The sequence below is a fragment of the Stegodyphus dumicola genome, chromosome 9 (genome assembly GCF_044657685.1).
Source record: "Stegodyphus dumicola isolate Sdum_Otavi_A_Nest chromosome 9, ASM4465768v1".
Lineage (NCBI taxonomy): Eukaryota > Metazoa > Arthropoda > Arachnida > Araneae > Eresidae > Stegodyphus > Stegodyphus dumicola.
Window position 1 is genome coordinate 173,895,158 of NC_140776.1, and position 23,603 is coordinate 173,918,760.

Here is a 23,603-nt window from a genome sequence, read left to right on the forward strand (position 1 = left end):
GCGAGCTGTTATTCGTTTCTTGCAGGCAGAAGGGAACAGTGCAGCGGAAATTCATCGAAGAATGAGTCGAGTGTATGGAAACAGCTTTACGAGTGATGACATTCGTGAATGGTGTCGAAAGTTTAAAGATGGCCGAACTGATGTGCATGATGAAGGGGGTCAAGGACGCAAGTTTGTCGCTACAAACGACATTGTTCAACGAGTTGACCAAAATCAAAGCAAATTAAGCAAAATCAAAGGTTCACCATACGTGAATTATTGATGAAATTTCCGGAAGTTTCAAGATCTTCCCTGTACTCTATCGTTACCGAACAGTTGCGCTACAGAAAAGTTTGCGCTCGCTGGGTCCTACAAATGTTGACTGACGACCACAAAACTCGCCGAATGGTTGCAGCGTTTGAGTTTCTTGATCATTACAATACTGACGGAGAAGAGTTTTTGAAATCCACTGTGACAGGTGATGAGACATGGGTTCAATATGACACGCCCGAAACGAAATAACAATCACAACTATGGATGCACACAAATTCTCCAAAGAGACCCACAAAATTCAAACGAACCTTTAACAACCGTAAGGTTATGGCAACTGTTTTTTTTTGGGGGGGGACCAAAAAGGTGTGTTGCTTGAGGAGTTTATGCAGCCTGGTACAACAATTAATGCAGATTCCTATTTTGAAAATTTGCGACGCTTACGGAGAGCCATTCAAAACAAACGAAGAGGCATGCTGACTTCTGGCATTGTTCTGATCGACGACAATGCCCGTACTCACAGTGCTCGTGTAACCCAACGGCTCCTTCAGCAATTTCAATGGAACATTTTCGAACATCCACCATATAGTCTCGACCTAGCGCCGAGTGACTTTCATCTGTTCCCTGAATTGAAGCAGTGGCTGGGAGGGAAGCGCTTCCAAAATGATGTGGAGCTGAAAGAAACCATCACAACTCACTTTCAATCATTGGCAGGGACATTTTATGAAGAGAGTATTGCAAAGCTTGTTGACAGATATGACAAATGCCTCATTCGTCAAGGTGATTATGCAGAGAAATAACCTGCATTGTACATTACTTTTGGTAATAAAATCTTTTTTGTATATTCACCCATCTTTTCTTTATAGTCCATCGGAGGTTGAAAAAAAATAGCCCTCGTACACTAAAGTTAAGTATCTTTCCTGCTCAAGTTGAATTGTGGTTACAAATTTTGATTTTTTTTTTTTTTTAATTTTTTTTATTATCCGCAGCCCTGTGAGAAGTTTTCGACTCATCGGTGACTTAGTGAATCAGTAAAATTCATTCGTTTGTCTATCTTTATGGCTCACAGGTACTTCTTTCATAAGATACTAAAATGAAGCATTTTGTTAGGGGTGGGTAAGACGAGAAAAAAAAAGACAGATCTATAGAGTTAATATTTACATTTTTACAGCCAGTACATGTCATTTAGTGAAATGATCATATAAATTCACGCATACTCCAACATGTACATAGTATGTGCAGGCACAGCATATTTACTGTTGTGTACCTATGTGAAAAATAAAGCAAAAACTGACAACTCCACCAAAAGTTTAAAAAGGAGATATGGATAAGCTGAGAGGAAGTACCAAAATTTTTTGGCAATAGAAATAACCTTAGTTCAGAATTTGACCTGAGCAAAGAAAGAAACCAACCAAAATAAAACTAATGAATAGTCAGCAATTTTGTATTTATAATTGTAATACTAATTTTTGTATTTATATAATATATTTTGTTATTTATAAGACAGTCAGTTTAAGATATAAGAAAAACCTAAATTTGTCTGCTGAATCTATTAAAATACACATTCAGCACTTTTAACCACAGAAAAATTTTCAAGATTTAGTTAAACACTATGAATGAAATGGTTTTTCCCCTATACTCAACTCAGGGAGACAGGATTCCACCACACCTCATTTTTCCAATAAAAGAAGCAATTCCAGAACTAGTCATCACCATCAATTCATGAAAATGACTTCAAAAATATTATTTTACATGATTTCGACATGTGTATAATTTTCAGTCATTCCTAAATTGCTAAAGCACATTATGTCTTTGGTACATATGAGAAGAAATACTTGCCATTTCGTTACATTTCTCTTGCAATTGAAATTTTGCTTTTCTTCGAGGCAGAAATGTCATAACAAGATTTTATATTTGCACAAAACATGGCAGTAAAAAGCGCAGTGTGCTTTGATCACAGCAAAAAAAATATTACTCGCTGAAGTTGCTCACAATGGCACTTTACTACAGGTCACTTAATTCTACAACTTTATTAATTTTTGATAATGGGAAAGACATCCCTATTCCCTTTTTAAATTTCTATTACTAGTGGAATTCGTTCATTGTTTTCCACCATTTCATAATGCATCCGAAAACTTCTTACATAGAGAAAAGTATTTAATGTATAAAAGAAGTGACCATAATAACAAAATCATCTTATTTGTAGGCTAACTTATTTACACCTAGTAACATACCAGCATTACAAAATTCAATTTTTTTTTTTTATTACAACAGTTATGAAATCTAATGATTTAAAGTAACTTTACTGAGTAAAAGTACAAACCATTTATAAGCACCATAATTAAATAAAAAATTATCTTCCAGATATGAAAATCTTGATTTATTCATTTCTATATAAAAAATCTTCAAGAAATGTTTAACCATCCATAATTAAGAATGAATAAAAATACAATTTAAATCTTAGAAAATCATGAATGAATCAAAGACCACTCACACAAATAGCATAAATCTGCAAAACGATTATTCAAATAAAAGTAAATATGAACAGTCAACTGTCAAAGGAACTCGTATATTTATACATAACACTGCGATTAAAATAAAAAAAATAAAAAAAAAAAAATTAAAAAAAAAAGCCTGATTACTACGTTACTCATAAATGATCAATAGCTCACCGTTTCTTGTTTTAACAGATCTGAAGTGTCAGTCGCGGTTCCATTCATATATATCTGTTCTTTGGTGCTGGAGGAATTGTCATTCTCATCAGACAGTCCTTGGACTAATATTCCATTCACGATAGCAGATGCCATGTTCAGTTCGTCTTGTTAAAATGGTTTGCTAGATCGCGCAAATACGATTCAACCACTTTGCATTAAAATTATTCACAAGGACTTCTCACTTAAACTACATACACACAAAGCTAAAATACACGTAAAAATATATTCTTGATTTGTAACTCGCACTACATTCATTAAATTATAAGGTTTACCGGATAATGACAACTAGAAAAACAAAGAATGAATGGTTATGCCGAAGTACCCGGATGCACGCTTTGGTGAATAGCTCTAGGGGTGGCGGGACGTTCGCTCTTTCCCTGCATCTTTCATGGATTTTTCACACATATTTAGCACGCATGCGCAATGGTCCTTTTTTTATTACTTATTTATTTACTTATATTTTTTGAAAGACCCAATCGTAATCACTATCCCATATAAATATAATTTCGTTTTTTTTAAAACTTATTTTAAACTTTTAAATCTTCATTATAAGAGAATTATTGTTTCTTTTCCTACTACAGACAGACAGCTGTTCTTTACTTGCTCTATCACATTTTTCTCTGCCCAAAATATTGAAATTTTGCTTTTTCACATATTTGAGAGTGTCAAATACTTAAGTTTTGATGCTTGAGAAGTAATTCATAGCATTTATGAACAATAGTTATGAAAACCATCCAATTTATATAGTATATGTTTACTATTTGAGCTTAAACGTATGTTCAGGCAATTCATAAGCTTTAAATATATCGTAGTCACCTTATGAATGATACCTTATAATTTATAGGAAATCAAAGATCCATGAAAATTATAAATTTGAAAAATATCAACCAACATTTTGTGAAAATCGAAGAAAATTTCTTGTAAAAGAGCGAGCATTTTCTCTTGATCATGTTAGCGGTCAAACCAATGTTTGATAAATTTTGACTAAGTACCAATGAAACAGTGATCAGAATTAAATTTTATTATCACAGACGTTGAATGGTATAATTATTAGAGCTTGACCCTACCTCTATAATTAACCTCTGCATGAACCTTGGCATCTACATTAGGTTATTCAGAATAGCAACAGATCTCCTGATATTTTCTGGAGAGCAGTAGTTATATAAAAATATAATGCTAGTGTTACTTTTTTGAGGTTTAAAGGCAAATTGTATGCCCCAAAATGATACTAATACCTAGTTTCTTGTGAATTTTATTACTTCTGAAAGACTTTGGGCAGCCGTTATTTATCTGAGGATGCAGTTCTAAGTCGTCTGTAATTGTCTGTGACTGGTGCGGAAGGAATTTATCCAAAAAGAGCAAGTGTAACCAAGGAGGTTAAAATAGACCTCCTTGAGTGTAACAAAGCATGGGACTCGAGGCGGTTTTGTATCTGAGCAACTTGTTGCCAACAAATAAAACGCGGTTCTGGTAATTAAGGAGTACAGTTTCGCTTTATGTTTACATTTTACATACACAGTTTCGCTTAACTGCTGGATAATAGAGCGTGTGTATGCGAACAATGAAAGATAGTAGTCGAGGGTCTTCCCAAGTAAGGCAGCTCTAGCCCCAAAGATAAGTTACTCTTCTAGCCCAGAACAATATGGTTCCATACATGCTAATATTGCCAGCTATTTCTTTTTCTTGGTGAAAATACTTGCTGGGGATTTTTCCACATTAAGTTTTCCAGATCACAAGCTAGGTCTCTAATGCATTAATGTGATTTTGCGATACTTCTAACCCTGGATGAAGAAAAGCATTTTGTGAAAGGATTGTAGTATCATCATCATAAAGTGCTAGAGCGGTGTTGATGTTTCATTCACATACAAATTGAACAGAATGGACCTCAGTCAGGAACTCTGCAGCACGCCGACTAGAATAACACAGTGGGAGAAGCATGTGTTTGAAGCATGAAAGACAAAGTAATTTTTGCAATGTCACCTGGGATTCCCAGGGTGAGAATTTTGAGAATAAGGCCAGCAAGATCGTATCAAAAGCTTTGGCTGTATCAAGGAAAAGTCGATCAATAAACTTGTTTTTCTGTAACCTCTCAAAAAATCAGTTCGATCATCCTTTAGAGCCAGTGAGTAGTTGGTACATTTCGATAAAAGCCAAACAGTTGTGTAATCATGATTCTTTTGGTGTAGACGAAAGCGCTAAATATTGCTAGTTTGGTAAATATAGCGCTAAATTCGCTAAATATTCCGATCTTATTAACAGAAGGTAACATACTGATTGGACAGGAGGTTATTGAAGAAGAAGGGGGCTTGCTCTGTTTAATTATGGGCGACATAACTGCCACTTTCCAGGATGATGGGAAGTACTCATCAAGTGATGAACTTCATATTCCCCAGCCTTGACCTGCAAAATCATTAAAGGTCTGTTTGTTATTGACGGATAAATTGAAGACCTTCATACATTGTCATGGAATTAATGGTGTGGGAGGCGGAAAAAGAGAGTCAGGTCCGCGCTAGCGGCGACGAAAAAAAGGGGGGGCTAAGTTCAGTGTCGTTATAAGATGTAGCCGCGGGTAGTAGACAGCAGAGTCAGTTTAGCGTGAATGAGTCAATTAAGGTTGTAATTCTTATGTGGGTAGGATGTCACGTGGGTACCGATATATTTCACTGGGATGCGGGGAGTGCCTGAGAGTGCTAATAAGGCTATTACTGTGGGTTTGCACTGAATAAAAGAAGTTGACCTCTTTTGATATACTCTTGAATAAGTTCGACTTGAAAGTCTCTGTGAATGTAGATGTTTGTAATATACCAAGGAGCATTGATAATTTCTCGTAGAATTTTATTTTGTAGAATTTGTAATTGTTTAATATTGGTTTTAGCTGCATGTCCCCAGATTGGAGCTGCATAAAGGAGAGCTGGACGAACTATGGAGCGATATAAAATTAATTTGTTTGTAGTAGATAAGTTGCTTTTTCTACCAAGAAGAGGTCGCATAGTAGCTGTGGTGATTTTATATTTTTGTACTACGAAGCGGAAGTGGGTTCTGAAGGTAAGTTTTTGATAAAGGGTGACCCCAAGGTATTTGGTTTCATTAATCCATTCTATTACTTCGTCAAATATTTCAGGGGGTGGAGGATAGTATTCCATGTTTCCCTTACGGAAAATTATTGCCTTGGTTTTATCAGTCTTAACTTTAATCCTCCAAAGGGTGAGCCATTTTTCCAGTTTTATGAGATAGTTTTGGAGTTGGTTTCTTACGGTGATAACTGTGCAGGCTTTAGTAAGTATGGCGGTGTCATCGGAAAAGAGTGCAAGATGAACAGAAGGGTCTTTAGGGATGTCTTGTGTATAAATATTAAAAAGGTACGGCGAAATTGCCGACCCCTGTGGGACACCAGCATTGATTACTCTAGTGGTTGAGTAAGCAGTACCGATTTTGATTCTGAAAGTTCTGTTGCTGAGAAAAGAGATATTTGATTGAAGTCACCAACTTTCTTTATTATTTACTGCATTTTTTAATATTAACAATAACTGCGGTTGTGGATTTTACGAAGGAGTATATGCCCACTAGACTAGGCCATATTAATGTCAGACCGCATGCTTTCAGATGCCTGGGTGAACTAACTTACTTTGGTCTTGTTACTTTTTGCAATTACTGATACGAAATCAAATGTTGATTAAATGCGAGCTGCCGATAATTTCATAAAAGAATTTGAAGGTGTATTTTCGTTAATCTATTGCCATGGTTCGCAAAAAATTGGCGCAACATCGGGTAGACATGAGATGACCCTTGTCATTAAATAACAATCTCAAAGTATTTATTGAAAATTATTAATTGTTTACTATATAGTTGCAAAAGTTGAATATAATAAGTAACCAAATTAACTTACTGTTAATAGCAGTATAAACTTTGGTAAGGGTGAAAGTCTGTAGAAGATTCTTCTACGGACCTTGGGTAAAGGTATGTACTTCAAGTTTTAGTTGGACTTTCTTGATATTCCGTCCAGCTAGCATGCATGCAATGCTTTAGTGCAATCTAGTCAATTTGTGCAATCTTAGTCTTAAATAAATATTACGTATTATAAGAATATCAAATTGTAATCTTTTTTTTGCTTATTCGATGTTTTTCTTTTCACTAATGAAAAAGAAGTAGGAAAGCTTTTGAAAGAAATGAAAGCTGAAGACCTCTTACAGACTCTGCAGTTAGGAAAGCGACTTGTTGATTGCAGTTGTAAACGAACAAGGAGGTTAGAATCCTCCTTGTAAACGAATATTAGTATTTTAAAAATCTCAGTGCGCTAGTAATGCTATAAAAGCTGTCTGCATTTTTGCCACATTCGAACATTAAAAATTTTTGGGGGGCCCCAAGAAAAGGAGTGGGCTCTAAGCTATAGCTTGTATAGCTTATACGTAAATCCTGCATTGCATATGTCACAATAGCGAAGATATATTTTTAATGTTTCATGCACAGATGGCAGCACATTATTGAAGACAAACTGAAATTTAGCGTCTGCTTAATTTGAATGATAAAAATATCAGAATTTTTTCCGATGAGGGTTGTACTAGTCTAACGTAATAAGTCATTGAGAAATTGTTGGTCAAAATAGATCTATCTAGTAAAAAATTTTGATTTTTAATCTAACAATGCGAAAGAATGGCAAATGAAAATGTTTTGTTTTTGATGGTTGCTGGACAAATTGAAAATGCCGAGGTATAATTATTTCGATTTAGTTATCGTAAAATTTATATTTAATATTAAATGTGTGTAATTTATTTCTTTTTTAGATGTCATTTATGATTTCAAGGTGCTCCAAACGAAAACTTACTCATTATGCAGTTCATTTCCTGAAGCCATTAACGTAAACACAAGATACTATCACTTAAAATGGACAGCATTTATCTTAATACAATGAATTTGAACAAAAATTTTATGAATATTTTAATTCAAGAAGTTAGGCTTGATATCTTGAAACTAATTATGCGTTTAGTATTAAATAATATAACCATTCTTTTTCTTTTTTCCATAAGTAATCTCCCCCTTTTAAATAGGAGCTGTGAACCAAAAAACTTAATGCATACTATATTTGCTTCGTGGAACTGTAATGAGCACGAGATATTTTGATCATTTGCATGCTGTAGTAAAAATAACTTTATATGCAGTTTTTTTAAATATGTAACTAGTGTTTGTATCTTTTGGCTTAAATATTGATAATCCTCTGCCAGCGTCAAGGTCTCATAAAATTTGGATGAGTAACTGGTATAAACTTTTCCTTAATTAAGCTGTGTAATCCAGTCCTTCATCATTATCCATATTGGTTTAAAGTTTTTATTTTAATTACTTTGATTATTAGCTTCAAAAAATAAATGTTTTAAAATCTTTTAAAAAAAAAATTATGTAATAAAATTTTTCTCCATAATGCACCCCAATCTTAAATTACTGTGATAATGGCCACAGATCATGGTGTTAAATTATAACATCGCTAAAACTCAGTTATTATTTTAAATTCATATTGTTTTCATTTCAGTTGTCTTACATGTGATTCTTATGCAAAAATAAAGATTTATTTTAACATATTTTTTTAATTAATTTTTCATTGTTAATAACACTTTTTCATTTTAGTTTCCAGAAATAGATGATATTTATTGCAAATATTGCTTTGTATATGGATCTGATTGGATAGTAACTTCAGTAAGTCAGTTTTTTTTATGAGTTTGTAAATTGAATTTTGGTAGGAATGACTGAGTAGTTAGTGCTATAAAAGTATTTTAAACTGTTTAATTGACTAATTTTGTATTAAAATTAATTTTTTTTGTTGTAATATCACACTGGTCATTAAAAAAAATCAATATTACTAGTAGTTAGTGCTATAAAAGTATTTTAAACTGTTTAATTGACTAATTTTATATTAAAATTAATTTTTTTTGTTGTAATATCACACTGGTCATTAAAAAAAATCAATATTACTATTTTACTCAAGAGGGAAGACATGTTGCTTCGTCTTGATAAATGCTGAAAATTTTGCCAGTCATTTATAAAAATTTAAATATAAGATTAACAAATATTTATTAAGCAAATGCATTGAAGTAACTAGGTTAATGCTCGAATCCACACTCATGTGCAGAATTAATAGAATTTGTAAATTGCGTCTATTTTTGTGAAAAGTATTGAACCAAAGGTGCTAATTATGCTGTTGACGCAGGCCGGACTCTTGTGATACCACATATAAATATTTTTAAATCATTAAATTCCTTTTAAGTACTTGTCATATATTAGCACTTTTTATGCAATTTGTCATATGTACTTGGTGAGTAAGAAATAAAAATTTTATTTATCATTGAGCACTTTTTTTTTAAATTTGAGAGTGGCAATCTTAGGAAAGTACATAGGTAGCCAATGGCCTAGGAACGTTCCTGGTCTGCAAGCAGTTTCAGGACACTGGACTTATGTCAAGAAGACCTGGACAAGGTTGCCCGAGATCCACAACAAATGAGGATCATTAATTTGGCACTTTCAGTGTGGTAACACAGGAGTGCTACAGCTTTACAGCTCTTATGTGACCTGTATGCTGCCACTGGCATCCAAGTTTTATGGTCTGCATAGCCCGAGGCTTCATAGGATAAGGCTGTTTGCTGAAATATTGATAATCCTCTGCCAGCAGCAGGTTTACGTCTCATTCACTGTAGCATACAAGAAAGCACATTTAGCGTAATGCAGATAACATGTGCCTTGAACCCAGTGCTTAAATTGCACTGGAGCCGCTAGCGTTTTAGTTTAACAATAAGCAGACTTTGCAATACTCTATTTCCCTAGAAATACGAACTCATGAGAACATGAGACGTTCAAGTAAAGTCCCTTCACTCACATGCGGAAACCTTTCCCTTCAAGAAAAGCAATAAATTTGGGGAAATTTGTTAATGAACGCGTGAATTTCTCGCTATGCCATCATATCTAGTGTATTGTTATCGATGCTTACAGTTAGTTATCCTCGCAGGAAGGAAAATTTGTGCTCTTAAATGTGCGTTAAGTGACATCGAGTACAATAAGAGTGAAATACTGAGATAAACTGCTCAAGCGCGTCCTATACATCGTCTTCCCACAGTATCCACAAATGAGGGGGAGAGAAAGCGTAACCAGCAACTTTATATTCATATAACCCCTGACACGCATCTGCCATCTGCTTGATGGCTATAATTATATCAGCAGAGAGCCGCAGTCAAAGAGAACATTCTCTTTCACCAAGATTCCCCTCATTTTTTGTTTCCACCCACTCATACCCTCATTCTGTTTCACCCTGGAATTTTCATTAGCTGTACTTTAAAGTATATTTAATTTTTATGATGATAAAAGAACTTCCCCCCCCTTACGATCAGAGCTTAAATTGGGCCGGAGCTCACCGGATTTCGGCTCTGGTGCTTCTTAGTTTTTGTAATAAACCATAATTCTAGCCGGAACGCACCGGAGCCCTGAATAAGAAGGCTGCGGTACTTCTTTTATGTAATTGAATAACAATTTCAGTAGAAATTTAATCTCGAAAATTTTATTTTAACAATAAAATTATATTAAAAATCGTGTATTAAATTTCAGTTTCTCTTTTTACATTTTATTTAATTTTAATTATTTAATTACTTCAATCTTTAATTATTTCAATAAATAAAATTTTTTAATAATTATGAATTAAATTATAATTAATTAATTATATAATAATTACTGATTAAATAACAATTTATAAGCATTAGTTAAATAGCTATTAATTAATTTATAATAATTGACTATATTAAAATTAATTATGAATTTAATAGTCATTTTATTTATTTTATTTACTCTTGTTTCTCTTTGCTGATGGTCTTCCATAGGGCTCCGGCACTTCTAATCTTAGAAATTAAGCTCTGCTTGAACCAGACTTTAGAGCAACACTGTACTTTTGTACAGATGAGTCGAGATTCAGCCTGGACACTAATTCTCAATGTGCCTGTAATCCTGAGAGAACCTGGAACATGTTACCTTCCCCCCCATTAGGGAAAAGAATCATTTTTGTGGTGGAAGTATTACATTGAACAGCTGCAGACCCCTGAATGTGTTTGAGAAAGGCTTCCTGAATGCTATGAGGTACAGAGAGATCTTAGACCTTTATGTTTGCTCAGGGGCACATTTGACCCTAAGCTCCTGTTAGTAGAAGATAAAGGCTTGTCCACATAGGGCTCAATTGGTTGATGGTTACCTTGAAAGTTAGGCTATTTGCCACATGAATTGGACAGCCAGATCTCTTGACCTCAGCCCTAACTGACTCTGTGTTGTACTGAGTGCAAAGGTATAATTACTATATGTTAATTGAAATTTACTAAAATTTAATGCTTTGGTATAATGATATGTAGTTAAAGACTCATATATTATGATTAATTTGAGTTGTAACTGCCCAGATGGGATAGTGGTTAGTGACTCCGACCTGCCGTAATTATATATGAACCTATAAGCAAATACATAGTTTAATGAAAAAGCAAGACAATTGTTGAGAATGTCATTTTGCTTATGCAAAATGATGTGTGTAAATTTCCAGAACTGAAATGCAAATGATATTAAAAAAAATCAAAGCCTATGGCCAAATTGTAGCCTACTACAGATCATGGTAAATTTGGATTCAAGAGAGTACGCGTAGAGAAAAAGCTGAATGCAAGGGCAGTTTTGATACATGTTCTTATATGAACTAAGACTGTGTCAATGCCTTTATACAGTCCAAAGTCCAAAATCTGGATGTCTGATATCCAGAATGATAAAAAAATATTAATAAAAAAAATAATTTAAAAAATAATTGATTTTTGTGTTATCCAGAAGTATCTAAAATCCGGGCCTCCAGACTACCAGCAACTTTTTTGTTAGAAATTTTTTTGCATGCTTTACCCCTGTGCATTTGATATTTTTTCATAATAAAACTTATGAGAGTTCCAATTCTTAATTTCACTTCAGCACAAAATAAAATACTACCATACTGAAGAAATATATTTGTTATATGGAAATGAGTTGTTTTATTTTTGAAATTGTTTATATTGCTGGTTTGTTACATCATTGTGAAAGCTATAAATTTTACATTTGCATAATTTGGGCTCTGCTATTGGAAAAGTACCATTGTTGGATATCATTAAAAAAAAGAGAGAGAAATTTCCAATTAATGAAATTTTTGGTGAAGTGGTAGTAAATGAAGTTGATGTAACAGAAGTTGCTGAGAATGAAAACATTTTAATTGACAATTTAGTGGGAATTTCCGGCACAGCAGTTGCAAGACTTGAACAATGGAACTTTGTAACTGAACAAGAAATTATCTCTCTATATAGAATTAAATTATATCTAGGTATTAAAAATTATCTCTATGTATTGAAAGCATTAGATTTTTACATGCCACCTTACTAGATTTAAACTGATAATTTAATATCCAAAAAAAAAAAAAAATCCCAAGTCTGGATTCTCGATGAGTCCACATCTTGGACTTTGTACTGTATGGGTTTATGTGCTGTATCACTGGTCTAGAAGAGTCCAGTTTGTTAAGTGATTAGCTGTCACATAGGTTTGGGTGAGGCAGTAGTATAAAGATATTAGCAGTAATGGGTCATGTGAAGCTAAAGACCATTTGCATTTTCATGCTGCCTACTGCCTATTGTGATAGGGGTCTTAAATACCTATATTAATCCTGTCTATTATTGCTAAGGTAGTGTTGCATATTAATGGAAATATCTAACCTATTTTGTTACCACTCTTATCACAACATTCCAAAGACATTTTTGAACAAGAAAAGGCAGAATTACATATAATTTAGCTCCCTCAGCACATTGTCTTCATGTTTTCAAATTATCCACATGATGTGTAGTGATGTCAGTAATGATATAATGGGGGTGAAACCATGTGCACTTAAACACCTGAGAGATATGCACATTGTAGATTGGCTATTGTTGCATGTATATTCGAAAACACAGCAATTCTTTTAACTGTTAAAACACGGGATATGAATAATTAGGAAGTACCATTGTCTCCATAATGTTTACATACTTCCATAGCTACTAATTTGATATTTCTTTCTCTTTATTGATTGACCTTTTTTTTTTGTCTATTCTGTTCTGTATGTGGAGTAAGCTGTAAAGGTAGTAAGGCTATTCTTTAATGCATATGAAAAAAAATGTTGATCGTGTAATGGAAAACTTAACAAAAAGGAAAAAGTATCTTTTACTTGATTTGCGTTTTTTTCCCCCTCTTCAAAATTAAATGGTTTATGGGATTAAAATTACCTGATATTTAGATTTAAGTAGATACTGCCTAATAATAAAAAATATATGTATTAGGTATAGATACTGCCAATATAAATAATAAATAATATGTTAGCAATGAAATAAATTCATTGATTTAGATTTAACTCTTAAATTATTGTGGAGTACAAAATTTAATTTTTTTTATTGTTAATTGCTGTTTAAAGGCATTTTTGAGGGAAGATAAAATACATTTTAGAAATTTGTCATGTATTAATTTTATGAATTATATACTTTATTTTTTCTTTTTATCATATAAGGACTGTCTGACTTTCCTCTGTTTCTTATCTAGGGTATTGAAGAGGGTATATCACAAATTTCAAAGAAAGGGGAAGATGATATGCAATTATTTGCCTTTAATTTTCCTTTAGATATTACTTTCAAGAGCACTAATCCATATGGTTGTAAGTATTTAAATTATATATTAAGCTGTAAAATTTTCCTTTTCATTATTCATTTATTCTATTCTGGATGCTGTTGTAACCTAATCATTTATTCTATTCTTGATACTGATGGAACCTAATTAACCTCTATTTAAGCTATCATAACTTACATCTCTTTCTTTGATTAATATTTCAATATAATATTCGAAGGACTTAAATGTTATAAAGTACTATTTAAAACATATACAAACACTTCTTATCTACTGCATTCATATGACAGGATATAAGGCCATTTCTATCCTATATATTGGTCACACTATTTCACTGTGATGTTCCCTCTCACAATTTCAAGTTAGAAACATGTAACTTGTAATGATTGTAAATTTATAATTTATAGGGCTTCAGGAAGAATAAATAACACTTTAAAAATTGAAGTACTTAGGTGAAGTTAAGTTACTTAGGTCAGGTAGTACAATTTAGTGCCAGTTATAGATAAGCGTGATATCACATCATCTACTTTTTCCATTTGATGCTCCCATATTGATTTTTGATAAGGCACATTTTGTTTTTATTAACAGGGATGTCAAGTAACTATTATTGCTGCATTTGTTTGCTGCATTTTGCAGGGGGGCAGAGCCAGATTTAGACTTGATAAGGCCCTAAACTATTTGAGATATGGGACCCTTTATGAGCTTGTTATAATATATTTTAATATTATTTATACTATATTTTAATTTTTTGGGGGACTCCAAGAAATTGGGGTCCTTAAACTATAGCTTATGTAGCTTATACATAAATCTGGTCCTGGATGGGAAGAAGAGGAAATGATTAATGTTTAGGACCTGCCTTGCACAGTTCAGCAAGCAGAGGAATAGATTCAAAATTATGGGATTTTACTATAAAAAAGTATGTATTAATGGACAATATGGTCAATTGAATATAGCCTGTGAAAGAGTATTATATTGGAACAATTACTTGCCAGAAGTTTCTATTCATAGTATTTTAAACAGAGCTTCCATTAAAATCTGAGGGCCTAACAAAATAGTAAAAATCGACAAAAGCCATTTTGTGAAGCACAGAATTGAAGCTGGTTAAATGTTGGTTTTTTTCATTAAATAAAGAGGTATCATTTCATATAGAATTCCACAAAAATAACTGGTACTATTTTGGTAGAGTCTACTAGCATTCATGGTTTGATGGTAGCCTACTTTCATAATCAATGAAATAATATGTAACTACCAAAAATGACATTGTAAATGCTGAAATTAGTTGTTCTATAAATTTTTGCTGTCTGTTTCTTATAAAAAAAAATTGTATACCTACAAAGTTTTCAACCTTTTTTTTTTTTTTTTTTTACCCGCAACAAAGGCTAGCGAACCTATCAAATAATAATTGACAGTATTTATTACTATAATACCTCAAAAGGTAGTATTTTCTTTGAAGTTAGTTGTTTGCTTTAATTCAGTAATCTGTTGTCATGGTCTAGCTGTAAAGTTGTGCTGTGAAGTGAGAAAAATAACAACAAAGACATTTGAAAGAAGTTTGAACACCCTTTGCAGTGTCAAATGGATTAGAAAAAAATTAAAATATTATTCTTGAAAAATCATCACCTCTTTCTCCCTCCAACTTACAGATTTGAGCTTTGCAAACTACTGACAAAACTGTCTTGGAAAATCTCGTAAAAATTAAAATATTTATTCTTGTTTTTCTTTCATATATTAACTGTAGAACAGTAAGTGAAATTTCTGAATGTGATAATTTGTGGAAAATCATAAATATTAGTCTCGATTTTTTTTCCCCAAACAAACTGTGGCTAGAAATGAAATTTGGTCCTGAGAAAAAACAGCTATCATTGTCTTGAGTTGGAAAAAGTTCACTATGGCCACATAAACTTCAGATTTAGACATCATGAGTAAAGACCATGTATTGATATTTTTTATTGGAAAATGATAATTGACTAGGAATTTGTTAAAGTTATGAATTGAAATGTTTGTTTAGTGCTGTATTGAAAGTTACGAATTGAAAAACAGGCAATGAACTTCATATTTTATAAAGCTATAATGGACAGACTTCTGAGGACAATTCAGGCTGTTAGGCTTGGGAAAGCTCAAACAAATGACTGGTTTCTGCTGCACAATAATGCAATGTCACACAATTCCATTCCCATCAAGCAGTTTTTAGCAATGAAGAAAAGTGTCACATTTTTCAAATGGTCATGTTACTTACCAGATTTAGCACATGCAGTTTACTTTTGGTAATCATGTAGTTTGTGATCTACTTTTTTTTTTTAATTATTTATTATTAGGTGATGACACTAAAATTGATTGTTGTTTTAATCAATTCTTTTCTGCGCCATTTTATTGTATGTTTGAATGTAAAAATAATGTTTTAGTGCTGCCACCTAAGGAATAAATAAATAAATGCAGTAGATTGCATACTACTTGATTACATTATCTTCTATTCTTTAAAATGAAGTCTTTCTTCAAAAGTCATTATTTTAGTATCATTGGAGAGATGCAGAAAACTGTAACCAGAGATTTAAACAATACAGTAGGATCTTGCTTGTCTGACTTTTGCTTAACTGACATAATATTGCAAAGAAGAAAAAAGAAAGCATCAATTAGCAACAAGAACAACAGGAACTTTGTTGTATCAATGGAACAGAAAGTTGAGGCAATCAAAAGACTGGACAAGGTGTCAGACAGTGCAGAAAGTAGTTGATTTTGTGTGTAGAATCTCTAAAGAAAATCCATAGAAAGAATTAATCAAAGTTAGGAATTTCTGTCTGTGAAGTACCGGGTTCCCATTGTTATCTTTATAAAATTTTATTTTGATTTACCACTATCAATGCAAATAACAACTCATGAAAGTAGGAATTGTTCAGTGTAAATTGCTAATGTTCTTTTAGAATGAGCTTATATTGTATTTTGTACAGAATAAGCTCAAATGCTATAACTGATATTAGATGTGAACTCTACATTGGTGATCAAAAAGATACTAAAGAAATAGTTTAAATAGGTACCATATCAATATCTGTCAGTTTATAAGGATAATTATTTATTAATTATCTGTCAGTTTATAAGGATAATTATTTATTAATTTATGTATTTTTTATTCCAGGAAGTACTTTTCACTAATGTAAATATCAATCCTTGTAATTTGCTGCTGAAAGATAAATTTTCTGAAATACAGGTTTCTTCCATTCATACTAAATACATAATATTCATTTTAGAAACAGTAGTACAAACTTTATATTATCATATTTATGAATATCATATTTATGAACTGATATCATATTTATGAATAAGTTTAATTTTGTACAAATTAAGTGTCTTTCTTTGTACAAAATTCTGTTTTGATAAAAGATGCAAATCTTAATTGTTTTATTTTAAATACCTTCTCAATACAGTAACCTGTCTAATTAAAAAAAATGTAATATCTATTCAGATATTGTTATGAAATTGTTAAGTCCTGCCTGTTCCCATAAAAAAGTGTAGGAAATTCATTTTTTATTGTAAACAACAAGTCATTTAATGACATCAAGATGTTAAAAGAATGATTTTTTCCTATCAAAACTAGTCAAAATTATAATTTAAAGATATAGATGATGACAATAATTTTGAGTTAATGGGACCTGAATTAAAATAAAATGAGGCACAATATATTTGTTCACTCACCAGTAGCTCAGTAGATAAGATTGTTGACCAATGATAGTTGGTTGAATTCGGATTCAAATCTTGGTGAACAAACTGCCATGCACATTTTATAGTTTTCCCATAGTATGTGATTTAAATACAAGCCAATTTCCTTTATAAAGTCCTCCATAAGGGTAACCATCCCCTTAGACAAATAGCCTTTAAAGGCTTTACTGTATTCAGTTAAATCCTTCCCATTCAAAAGTTTCTATGGATTGACTGTTGCACACTGTACAGGGCAAATAAATTCTGAAAACAAATTAAATTGTGTTCCTTGACCAAAGACACATCTATAATTCAATCATGTGATCAAGAGATTACCAGAGCTCTGAAGAATATGAGAATCCTTCATATAATGGAAAATATGGATAAGTGAGGTTATAAGAAAAAACCAAAAACAAGAATTAGTAGGTACTTTCTAATTATCTACACCCCCACTCAATATTGTGAACTCAATGCAGAGGCTGTTCGCACATTTTTTAGACGATTTTGGTAAGCGGTAATAAAAAATCGTTTGCTGCAAAAGAAGTAATTGCAATTGTACTATGTTTTTAAAAGTCAAAATTATCGTCTGTGGCTTGAAAGTTTTGTTTTTATTCAAAATGGCGAATTTAACAAAGCAGTGTTTCGAAGCCTAAATTTACGCTTTTTCCGAAGAGAAATATGCATACTCCGTTATCAAAAAACAATGTGAGAGTCATGGTTTTGTGATATCTAAAGCATCGATAGGTAATATCATCAACAAGAAAGGAAAAAGACGTCAAATTGGAGCCTCAAGTGGGACAAAAATTCCAAACAGGTATCCAAGAAAAAAATGGACATTTGCAAAGATACGTTGTTTAATGTTAAAAGGAAATCCCCCTAGTCAAAAGACAAAATCATTAAAATCATTAAAATGCTCGGTGTCCACTGTAAACAAAATGATAAACGTTGATTTAAATCTTAAGAAAGCGAAAAAACGCAATGTGCATCGTTTTCTTCCAAAGCTTATCGCTCAACGCAGGACACGCTGCAGAATTCTATATGAGAAACACTTATCCAAAGAAAAATGGAAAACAATTGTCACAATAGATGAAGCATGGGTGTATTTAAATGGTTGTAACAAAAAAAAAAAAAAAAAAGCCATTTATTATCATAAAAGGGGAGAAAAAAATTTAAGTACATGGTTTAAAGGATCGAAAGAAAGTTTTTCTAAGGGATTCATGATTGTTGCTGGTTTTTCTTATAATGGCAAGTTAAAAATAAAGAGAGTGCCAAAACAATGTCAAGATTAACTCCAAATACTATCAGGAACATATTTTATCACAAATTTTTCTGAATGATATACCATCGCTTTACCCACAGTGCCATCAATCTGTGAGACTCCATCAGGACAAAGCTAGCAGTCACACATCAAAATCCACTGTAAATTTCCTAAAAGAAATGGAACAAAAAACTGTTTTCAAGGCCATACCCTTCACTGATATCCCTACTAAATCTCCTGATGTGTCACCTATGGATTTTTGTGCTTTCGGACTTTTAAAAATTGCATTATCCAAACGTTGTCCCAAAACCCTATCAGGACTTTGGAAAGCTGTTAGGGAGGAATGGGATAGAATACCTCTTCTGCCACTTCAAAAGGCATTATTATCCTGGAAACTGCGGTGTCGAAAGATAGTTCAGAATAAGGGATGTCAAATAGAACATTTAAAACACAAGAATTTTATGTCATTTAGTTTTGTGAATACAATATACATCGTCTAAAAAATGTGTGAACAGCCTCTGTAGTGACTTTTCAGAAAAATGGAGTTCTTACTTAACAGGATAACCCTTAGTAAGATTAAAATTTTTTTGCCAATTTAAAGTGCCAAAAAGCAAGAACAATTTCCAAAATTGTAAGAATTCCATAAAAGAACAATCAATCAGTCAGACTGTAGGAGTTTATTTTAATTTCCTAATAGTTATTTTTATTTTTGAACAAGCCTTTGCTTTACATTCTTGTTTTCCACCTATGTTTCCCTGCCAGAATGAGTTTTTAGGATTATGTTTTATGTAAATGAGGTTGAAACCAGTATTTAATCTGAAGTCTGGATCACTTCACTAGAAGAGAGTAGAGTTAACAGAGCATGTTCTGCCATCTGGCCATGTTGTTGCAAATAGTCTAATCTTACTGCTATTCGGCTGCACTGTTATTTGCCTGCTAGAATCCACTGATGATCTTAGTTAAGACAAACTCTCTTAGTTAATTATTTGCAGCTTTAACTGGTTTTAGTTAATTTAGTATTAGTAGTTCTTATTTTTGACTTTGAGTTAAAGCCCAAGTGGAGAGTTATTGTAAGCGTGAGAAGGGGCCATCTGTTTATTTCTTTTAAGTTGGAATAAAGGGTAAATTTAACCCTTCTTTGGACTTGTCATTGAATTCTAAGATAAGTAAGTTGCTACATAGTTCTTCAATATTCTAGCCCTCAAGGACTTCCAGGTTAGCTAAGATATAACAAGATTAAAAAAGCAAAACATATCAGAAATAAAATATTTATCTTTTTAAAGAAATCCTTATACATATTTTCGTGCTGCTTTCCATATGTGCTACGAAAAGAGAAAACATCTAATTCCTAATTCCACGAATAAATTTAGGTTGGAAGTGCTTTACAATAGCATTCTTTTGGATGGCTGCATTGAATATAGTCCACCCTATTTGTCAGGATATTTACTCCCTTAGCATTTAACCTGCATGCATATTGTTCCCCTTATCAGTTGTCAGTGCAGTTTACCATTGTTCAAAACACTACGACAAATGTTCAAATAAGTAACCTCAAAAGATAAGAGCATTGCACATGTATCTTTTAGGCTTCTTTGTGAAGAATTGGGTGCGCGTTATGCGGTGAATATACCTAAAAATTAAAAAAAAATGTAGCTTGAAATTATAGATGCGCATTATACACTGGTGTGCGTTATACACTGAAAAATACAGTATATATTGTTGTAGGTAGGAATTTGTCTCATATTCTGTACGTATCTTTCTGTAAGAAATTATCTTCACATGCTCTGAAGTGGAAAAAATTTCATTTTGGAAATGCATGCAACATTTTTATTTTAGATTTAATCGAATGGTGATTTTATAAAATGTATTGTACATAACACAGTTTTTTCCCCTCATTAAGCAGCGCATTTTTACAAAGGATCATTTGGCAATTAAATTTTTTTGACATTAATAGACAGTGGAGGGCAAGTTTATATAATTTTAGGAAATGGCTTTATGAGAAATCTAACAAAACTGAGATGTAAACCCAGTTCAGATTGATTTAGTTTTAGTTAAGCTTTATCCCTTGTGATCCCTTTATATGTGGTTGCTAAACACTTCGGCTCCTAAAATTTAAATTTTATTATCTGAAGCACTACGCTTACTGCATCATTAGCGTTAGGCAAAAATCATGCCAGGAAGATCAGTTTTGAAATGCTGTTTAGAGAGATTGATTGTAAGCAGCTACCATTTTTAGTATAGAAAGGGAAAATAACCAAATTAAAAAGTTAATGTTCTATTACAAATTAAAGTTAAAATTTTGGTTTACAAATTTTTAATCTTACAAACTGTATACATTTTTTCTGTATAAATCTGTAAATGCGATTTACTAAAGCTTATTTATTAAATTATTATTGAATAAAAGAAATAATGGTAATTTTTGTTGTTATATAGTCTTATCTGCATCAAGGAATTGTGTTTCGGTAGCATAATTTGGATTACAAGTTTGCAATTTATATTTAATATATATGTCAAAATTTTACTGCAGTTTCACCAGACCTTCTTTAGGAAGTTTACTGCAAACACACTCTCATTTGTATATGCACTCTGTATATATGTAAAGATTTATTGAAAAACTACAGTAAAATTCACATAAACTGCTAAAAATGGATTGCATATTTGTATGATGAATTAGAAATAGTTCTGAAACTAACATGAAATCTGAAACATGAAAACATAACATCTGAAAACATGAAATAACTAAATGTGATACAGTTATTATTCATTCTATTGAATTATGTGACTGCCTTTAATAAGAAATCACATTTATTTTAATATCTTTGAGTATTCTTAAGAAATCTTTTATTCAGTAATATAATTTATATAATTGTAAATTAAGTTTCTTCTTTTTTTTATAATCATTTTGATATAGTTTAGATTAAAGTGATTTGTTATTATTTTTTTATCTATGTATTTTTCTCTAATAGTTTTTGTGTTTCTGAGAACTCTTCATAACGTTTTTTAGGGCCACAGTTAGTGGTTAGTGTTTATGGAATAGATTTTTTTGGAAATGATGTTGTTCGTGGTTATGGTTCCATACATATACCTGTATCTCCAGGAAAGTAAGTACTGCTGTAGTGATTATATTTGATTTCATTGTAATAATGGTCTCCAAAAGCATTCTTTTCATAAGTATTAGAATTTATCTCTATTTAAGGACATGACGAGAGCATATAACAAAGATATCCATCATTTTAACACTTTAGTTGTGTTTGTGTTTTGGTTTGTAATAATTTTCCCTAAAAACAGTTGTGGTCATTTTCTATAAAAATGATCAAGATCATTATTGTGTTCTATAAAACATTTTATGACATGAATTTATGGAAAATTAGAATGAAATAAAAAAGTGTAATGTCTTCTGTAAACATTACCATTTCTATTTCATTATAATTTTCTATAAAAATAATAAATAAAAACTATCTGTGAAATTTTTTTTTGTCTACTATTAGTCTTGAAAAAAGAAAGAAATATATATGAACAGAGAAAACTCATGCTAATTTAGATCTCTTATTAGGATATTTTATGTACATTGCTACTTTATATATGAATGGATGTAACTGAAAAAGAAATATACGAATAAAAAATTAAAATTAGACAAAAGAGTGATTCTGGATGAGTGCAGATTTTTGAATAAAATTATTAGTTTTGAAGGTGATTAGTTTAGCTCTTGAAGCAAAAAACTGTTGTTTTGGTAAAACTTTTTGCTGTTGCAGAAGAGAAACTTATGTCTAATATCTTTTGAAACTGATAAAAAGTGGTTTCAAATAACAAATTCTAAATAAGCAATTTTTTTCCCTTCCAGCAAAGAGTTTTTGCTCATGAAGTCTGATGCTCCTGACCATGATCTATGTCTGGTTGCTTTCAAAATCATGCCTGATCATTCTTAAAATTGATAGAGTTTTATTCAAAATCTGCAGCCAATCTAATGTTGTATTTTTGACTAATTTGAATAAATTTGCATATATCAGGTGACCAAAAAGGGTATCAGCTCTATGATTTGTATATAAATAAAAATTCAAAAATTTTTGTGATCATTTATTTATGAAAATGTTTATGTATAGACAATGAACATTTATGAGCTGAAAACAATATTGTCTAAATGATGCCCATTGAATTGTATACACTCTTCAAATCAAGAACAAAGATTTTTGATTATATATGTATATATTCCTTTTGAAATCAATCTTATTTGCACCTAACTATTTACCTTTAACTGATTCACATCATTTGGATTATTCTTGTAGATCTTACATTTGAGTTAATCCCTCAGGGAATGGAGCTCCAAGGGGGCAGTTAATATTGCCTCTTTTTGAAATCACTTTATTGGGAAATAGTTGCTGAACAGCTTTAATTGCCCGATTTGATATGTGGCATGTGACACTATTCTGCTGAAACCAAGCTTAAAAAATTAATTAAATTAAAAAAATTAAAGCTTTGAAATTATTGCAGAGACAGCACTAGACAATCTTGCACAATATTGCTGAGTATTAATGGTAAATCTCATTCAGTTTGATCCTAAGAAAAGTATGGTCTAATGATGCGATTAGAAGACATAGCAGCCATATGACAACTTTGGGGCTGAGCAGTGGACATTTATGTTTTCTGCAAGGATTACTGTCAGACCAGTACTTGAAATTTTATTTATTTGCATGGTGCTGAGATGAAAATTAGGTAATATAAAATATTATTAAAATTTTCAGGCTGTTCTATCATTTCAGTGACAGAATCCCTACAATATAACGTGTACCACTTGCATTTTGTAGGCATGCAGATGCATTCCTTTAGTCAAAATGTTATTTTTATTTATCAAATGCCTGGCCATTGACCATCGGGTCATTAGGGAACGAGCTCTCCAATACTTCTTTACAATACAGTCCAGACTCTTAAGTGCAGAGCACACATCCAGATGAGCAGCATTGTCCAGAATCACACAAAGCACATAAAGGTGAGACAGTCAGATTAGAATGAAACAAATGAGCACCAAGGCAGTCATGCCC

At 32.0% G+C, this 23,603-nt stretch overlaps 2 protein-coding genes across 5 annotated transcripts in view; one reads left to right on the forward strand and one right to left on the reverse strand.

Moving 5' to 3' along the window:
• Positions 1 to 3,342, reverse strand: part of LOC118183533 (RNA binding protein fox-1 homolog 1-like) — a 124,225-nt gene extending 120,883 nt beyond the window's left edge. For 2 of the 4 annotated variants that reach the window (XM_085824369.1, XM_085824366.1), the window contains exon 1: positions 2,922 to 3,342. In XM_085824369.1, the coding sequence (XP_085680495.1) occupies positions 2,922 to 3,056 (135 nt within the window). In that variant the 5' untranslated portion in view covers positions 3,057 to 3,342. The remainder of the gene's footprint in view (positions 1 to 2,921) is intronic. The other 2 variants (XM_085824367.1, XM_085824368.1) reach the window with 2 other exon arrangements.
• Positions 3,343 to 7,425: 4,083 nt separating this feature from the next.
• The window catches only part of B9d1 (B9 domain-containing protein 1), a 37,950-nt gene continuing 21,772 nt past the window's right edge, over positions 7,426 to 23,603 (forward strand). Inside the window, exons 1-4 of the mRNA XM_035365648.2 lie at positions 7,426 to 7,670; positions 8,580 to 8,648; positions 13,542 to 13,653; positions 21,572 to 21,668. Coding sequence (XP_035221539.1) covers positions 7,614 to 7,670; positions 8,580 to 8,648; positions 13,542 to 13,653; positions 21,572 to 21,668 — 335 coding nt within the window. The 5' untranslated portion in view covers positions 7,426 to 7,613. The remainder of the gene's footprint in view (positions 7,671 to 8,579; positions 8,649 to 13,541; positions 13,654 to 21,571; positions 21,669 to 23,603) is intronic.